General features: G+C 32.0%; 1 protein-coding gene across 1 annotated transcript; it reads left to right on the plus strand.

Annotated features, from left to right (window-relative positions):
• Positions 1-1,653: 1,653 nt before the first annotated feature.
• LOC107460506 (protein BOBBER 1) lies at positions 1,654-4,219 on the plus strand. The gene is made up of 6 exons (XM_016078872.3): positions 1,654-2,198; positions 2,623-2,795; positions 2,954-3,002; positions 3,215-3,381; positions 3,762-3,845; positions 3,935-4,219. The coding sequence occupies exons 1-6, from the start codon at positions 1,808-1,810 to the stop codon at positions 3,971-3,973; spliced, it is 903 nt and encodes a 300-aa protein (XP_015934358.1). The 5' UTR covers positions 1,654-1,807; the 3' UTR covers positions 3,974-4,219.
• The last annotated feature ends 1,885 nt before the right edge of the window (positions 4,220-6,104 follow it).

The raw sequence follows: 6,104 nt of genomic DNA on the forward strand, positions 1-6,104 counted from the left end.
AAAGAAATCAGATACATCATAATGAGTGGTGAAATTTTCAGCATCATTGGAAACAAAATTTTTTTCCTTTCCTTTGTCATCCTTTTTCAAAGATGCTTGATAAAGATCGACTAGATGCCTTGGGGTACGACAGGTACGAGACCAATGGCCTTTTCCACCACAATGGAAACACTTCTCCTCGATTGATTTATTCTGCCCGATATTTCTTTCTTTATCCCACTTCTGGTGAGATCCTCTCTTTTGAACATAATTATTTTTCCTTCCATAATTTTTCTTGTTATTAAAAGCTTGCCATTTACCTCTTCTGGGGTAATGATTTGCCGCATTTACTTCAGGAAATGGGGCGGCGCCAGCTGGGCGCGCTTCATGATTTTTCAATAACAACTCATTGTTGCGTTCAGCAACAAGAAGGCAAGAAATTAACTCAGAATATTTTTTTAAACCCTTTTTCTCGATACTGCTGTTGCAGGAGCACATTCGAGGCATGGAAGGTTGAGAAAGTTTTCTCCAACATATCATGATCAGTTATTTTTTCCCCACACAATTTCATTCGTGAGGTGATCCGAAACATTGCAGAATTATATTTATTTATAGATTTAAAATCTTGTAAACGCAAATGCGTCCATTCATATCGGGTTTGAGGAAGTATTACCGTTTTCTGATGATTATACCTTTCTTCAAGGTCTTTCCAAAGATCTGCAGGATATTTTAATATAAGATATTCATTTTTCAATCCTTCGTCAAGATGACGACGAAAAAAAATCATGGCTTTAGCTTTATCCTTCTGGGATGCATTATTTTCAGCCTTAATGGTATCTCCAAGATCCATTGAATCAAGATGGATTTCAGCATCTAGTATCCATGATAAATAATTGTTTTCAGATATATCAAGAGCATTGAATTCAAAATGAGAGAGCTTCGACATAATGAAAATATTACCTGAGTCTTCCTAAAAATTTGATCAGAGTCTCGTGCTGATAACGTGTTGTAAAATAAAGGATATATAAAATAAAGATGTATAAATAGAAGACTCTATTATTAATATAATTAGCTCAATAATTTATATATATATAATAATATTATATGTTGTATTGTGTATATTATATACAAAGATAAGAAAAAGTATTAAAAATAAAGAGAGAGAGAATTGCATTTGATACTATCTCAATATAATAAAGATGGTTAATATTGCTATTAATATTATATGTAAAGAGTAATAGAAAAGAGAATTTAAAATACTAATAAAATAAAAGAAGAGAAGGAATTGTAGTATGATTTATTTGTATGAAAATGAATGAAGAATAGTATTTTGTTCTGTTGTTGTGTAATAGATTTTCAAATGCTTATTAAAAGCATTTTTCCTTGAGAATACTACACCGCCCTTCATAAATGGACATCCACGTAACAAATCTTATCTCAACACCAACAAATATTTTTTTTATTTATCATATCAAATCAAATCAAAGGTTTCATCAATTATAAACAAATTATTAATTTTAAATAAATTATTTCAATTTTGTTCAGTTTTGTTTTATTTTGTTTTATCAAATCGAATCTGTTGAAGATTTTGCAATCAGTTTTTTTATTAGATTATAATTAGATTTAAATTTTAGTTTTCTGGAATTTTCTACTTAAGCTGCCTGCGGGGGGTTTGTTTTTCTCGCACTCTAACTATCTCTACTGTTTATGCAGCCTATATAAAGCACAATATTCCATTCTCTCTGTTAAATTAAACCCTACTCCCTTCAAAGCTCAAATCTTGAATCCCCTTCGAGTCACACGACCGACTCGACTCACTCACTCACTAATGGCGATAATCTCCGATTTCAACGAAGATGACCACAAAGAAACTCGCACCAAACCCTCATCTTCCTCCTCTCAACCCCCTTCTTCTTCTTCTTCTTCCTCCTCATCGTTCAGCGCCAGCTTCGATCCCTCAAATCCCGTCGCTTTTCTCCAGAAGGTCTTCGATTTCGTCAACCAAGAAAGTGACTTCTTTGGAACTGACGCGGCAGAGAAAGAGATCGCCTCACTGGCACATGCCACTAGGGACAAGCGCAAGAAGAAAGCGGAGGAGCTCAAGGCTGCCGCCGCCGCCGAGGCTGAAGCCAAAAAGAAGGCTGAGAAGAGGCTGAAGGAGGAGAAGGAGCACGAGTCTGCTCAAGACACGAAGAAACAAGAATCTGCTGCTAAAATAGGTGAATTCATTCCCAATTTGAAATTTATGCTTGTTCTCGTGGCCTTATCATCTTGAATTGATTCAATTTTTGAATTTGTTATACCATAATATTGAATGTTTTCAATTTATTTTGATGAGTAAGATAGAATATGGATTCTATATAGTTGACTAGTGAAAATTTACAATTGCATTGCTGTGTTTGTGTGTGTGTGTTCGTGTATGCAATTCTTTTAATCTTGCCAAAACATTAGTTTCGTAGGCTTAATAATGTTGCAAACCGAATAGTGTTTATTAATATAAAGATTTTCCATAGTTTGCGAAAAAGTAATTCTTTTATGCTAAAGAACCATGGGTGCAATTGTCTACACCGGTTGCATATCTATTAAACTTTTGAGCTATGAATCTGAAGTTTTATAATTGTTTTTATATATATATTTGGACAGTTCCTAACAAAGGTAATGGTATGGATCTGGAGAAATATTCCTGGACTCAGACTCTACAGGAGGTCACTGTTAATGTTCCGGTGCCAAGTGGAACCAAATCAAGGTTTGTTATCTGTGAGATTAAGAAGAACCATATAAAAGTTGGACTTAAAGGCCAGCCACCAATTATTGAGGTAAGATTTCTATCCTAATAATATCAGTTTATATATGATATATCCAACAATACTTGAATGTTACTCCTTATTCATAATATGATCTGTGCCAGTTGGTAACCTTGTTCTGATGTTATTTTGTGTAATGACAGTGCTTATAATTGAATTTGTGTTTGCAGGGGGAACTATATAAGCCTGTCAAGCCTGATGACTGCTATTGGAGCATAGGTACTATACTACTTAAAAGTCAAAACTATGCTTAATCCTTCAGAGTGACCATTATCTATTATCATATTGATGAATTTGATATCTTAAATCATTTGGGGCATATGCATTCGTACACTTGGGTTGATTTATTATTTGGGGGTCATGTGTTTTGAATTAGTTAATACTGTCAAGTGTCATGTCATCTCATCCGTTGCATCAAACCTATTTTGCAGAGGATCAAAGTGCGATTTCTATCCTTTTAACCAAGCATGATCAAATGGAGTGGTGGAAATGCTTGGTAAAAGGTGATCCTGAAATTGATACCCAAAAAGTTGAACCTGAGAATAGCAAACTTTCTGATCTCGATCCAGAGACTCGGCAGACTGTTGAAAAAATGATGGTAACTAATCCATAGTCTTCGACTTTAACTGGTTTTATAGCTTGTTATCATTGTTTTTGTTCTTTCATCTTTTTTCGTTTCTTAAGATCCTTTAGATAATTAGTTTCACTTGTCTCTATATCATGGGAGTTATTTAGTATGTTTCTTCAAGTCATGTCCTTTTCAAACTTATTTTGGTTTAATGCAAAAAGATGAAATAATAGTTTTGGTATGTTAGGTTTGAGTTATTAGTCCTCCTCTTCAATGAAAATTTGCCTCAGGCTGCTTGAATTTTGTGAAACCTTAAATTGATCAACCATACATACCACTGCTCTTTCTTAGGAATCTATGATATTTCTTTCTTAATTGGTTGACAAGTTTGTATTGTTCGTTTTGTACAGTTTGATCAGAGGCAAAAGTCAATGGGCCTTCCAACCAGTGATGAACTCCAAAAGCAAGAACTCCTAAAGAAATTTATGGCTGAGGTTGGCAATTGACTCTATTAAAACATTTTCCGTTTTGGTTTGTCATTATCTGCCAAATTTGCTGACTTATATCTGTTGTGTGTTTGCAGCATCCGGAGATGGACTTCTCAAGGGCAAAAATAGCATAAGCGCTGTGTTACTATTGGCGTTGTTCTTTTTTGTTTTAGTTCATTGTTATTACTTATTACTTATTACTAGTCCGACATCACGTGCCAGCTTTTCTCTTTTACTAGTGTTATTCATGGTTCCCATTTAGTGTCTTTCTGTCTCATTTTTGTGTTCTGAACACTGAACTTGTTCATAAATCATAATTATCTAGTGTTTTGGGAGAAATTCAACTTTTAATATAAATATGGTATGATAGATTGATGGGATATTAACTATGTTGGACTACGCTTAAATATTCTTGTTAAGAATAACAATTCAAAAGTAGTTTTGGTTTTTATTTAAAAATAAATAAATAACAGTTATGTCATTGTAAATTTTGTCAATTTTTATTTATTTATTTTTTTAACCCAGGCAAAGTTTTTATTTTAACTGAAAGGCTTTTTCTGGGTGTCGGGGATTGATGGTCCATATTCATACGAGAACCCATAGATAGCAGATACCCATCAATCTGCAGCTGAGATCGAATGAAAATTAGACCACCACTTTTCAAGTTTGGAATAATTTAATATAAAAAATTTTCGGAACAATTAGAAACACTCCTTTTTTTGGACATGAATTAGAACACGTTTTTTCTTGTCTTGAATTAGAACTTTTCAAGTCTTCTTTCCCTCTTTTGTTTCGTTGTTTATGGACTATGAAGTGTTCGTGGGATTTTTGGGCCCATTAAGCATGTTGCTCCTTTGTGGAATTGTCAAAAGTAAATAATGAATTTGGGCCTTTGGCCTATTTTAGTAGAAAAATTGAATTCAATTAATGATATAAATATGAATCACCAAAAACAAAACAATTGCTTTATGGATGAATCTAGAAAACAGTGTTAACATTTTTACCCAAAAAAAAAAGTGTTAACATGCCCATGTGAATTTTAATGCATGGGTAAAATTTATAAGTTTGAGAAGGTCTTTTACCAAGTTGATTTCTTTTATTCTTTTTATTATTATTTATATTTTTTTAGAAAGGTAGATTATTATTTATGTCCATTTGAATCAAATTTTAATTTAGTTTTTAATATTTTAAAAATTTTATTTTTTCTGAAAATTTTTTTAAATAGATTCAATTTTGTTCTACTATTAAATTTAACACAAATAATTAACAAAATGAGTGATATAGATATTAACTATATTATTGGTTTAAGTTATATCATATCTTCTTATATCAGTGTTAGAGAAATATAATCAAAATTTTTTATAATATTTTTCAATGTTTTTGTGCAAAATTTAATTTTTAGCAATAATCTATTAATATTTTAAATAAAAAAATCTTTTATATAAATATTCGTTTTTGTATTAAATTTAATAGTGTAATAATATTAAATCTGTTTAAAATTTTTTAAAATTGAAATATAAGATTTAAAACTTAGAGAAAAATTAAGATTTAATGGGGACAAAACACAAACCTTCCCTTTTGTAAAAAAGAAACCTACTAGCTCGAGACAGGAACATTCGACCTTTTTCTATTCATTCCCTACTTAAGAAGAAATGTTGGCATACCACTCAAACCAACTCCGATAATTTATAAACAAATCAATTAATGGACTTTATCATTGTTAGAATGTTAGTAGCTAGTGAAATCAAACTCAATCATGTTATCTTGTATAAGCTACACACAAGAAGAAAATAGAGACGCGTGGCCAATAATAAGCAAAGGTCCCTTTCCACATAAAGTAGATGATTGCAATGGCACTTCCACACCCCAATTGTCCTCTTCTCCTGTTACCATTTGGGCATTAACCCTTATGGTCCATATCATTTCACATAAACCCATCATTATCCTCAAGAAAGTGATGCCCTCTTTTGTATTTTCTGCTATATTCAGTTTTCGCACCCAAAAGGGCCAAAATCTGGTGAGAGAACAAATTGATGTTTGCAAAGGGAGAGTCAAAATGTAGTGCTTAATTTGCTTGATATTTAGGAATTGCCTCCACCCACAATTATTGATCCCGGTTGATAGCCGGACAAACTCTTTCAAATAGTAGCAACTATGACGGAGTATTTATTTTTTAGGTTTAATTATTCTATCGGTATTTATAATTTTATCGAAATTTTAATTAGATTTCTATATTTTTTAATTAAATTTTTATATCATGTCAAA

This window comes from Arachis duranensis, chromosome 8 (assembly GCF_000817695.3).
Source record: "Arachis duranensis cultivar V14167 chromosome 8, aradu.V14167.gnm2.J7QH, whole genome shotgun sequence".
Taxonomy (NCBI): Eukaryota; Viridiplantae; Streptophyta; class Magnoliopsida; order Fabales; family Fabaceae; genus Arachis; species Arachis duranensis.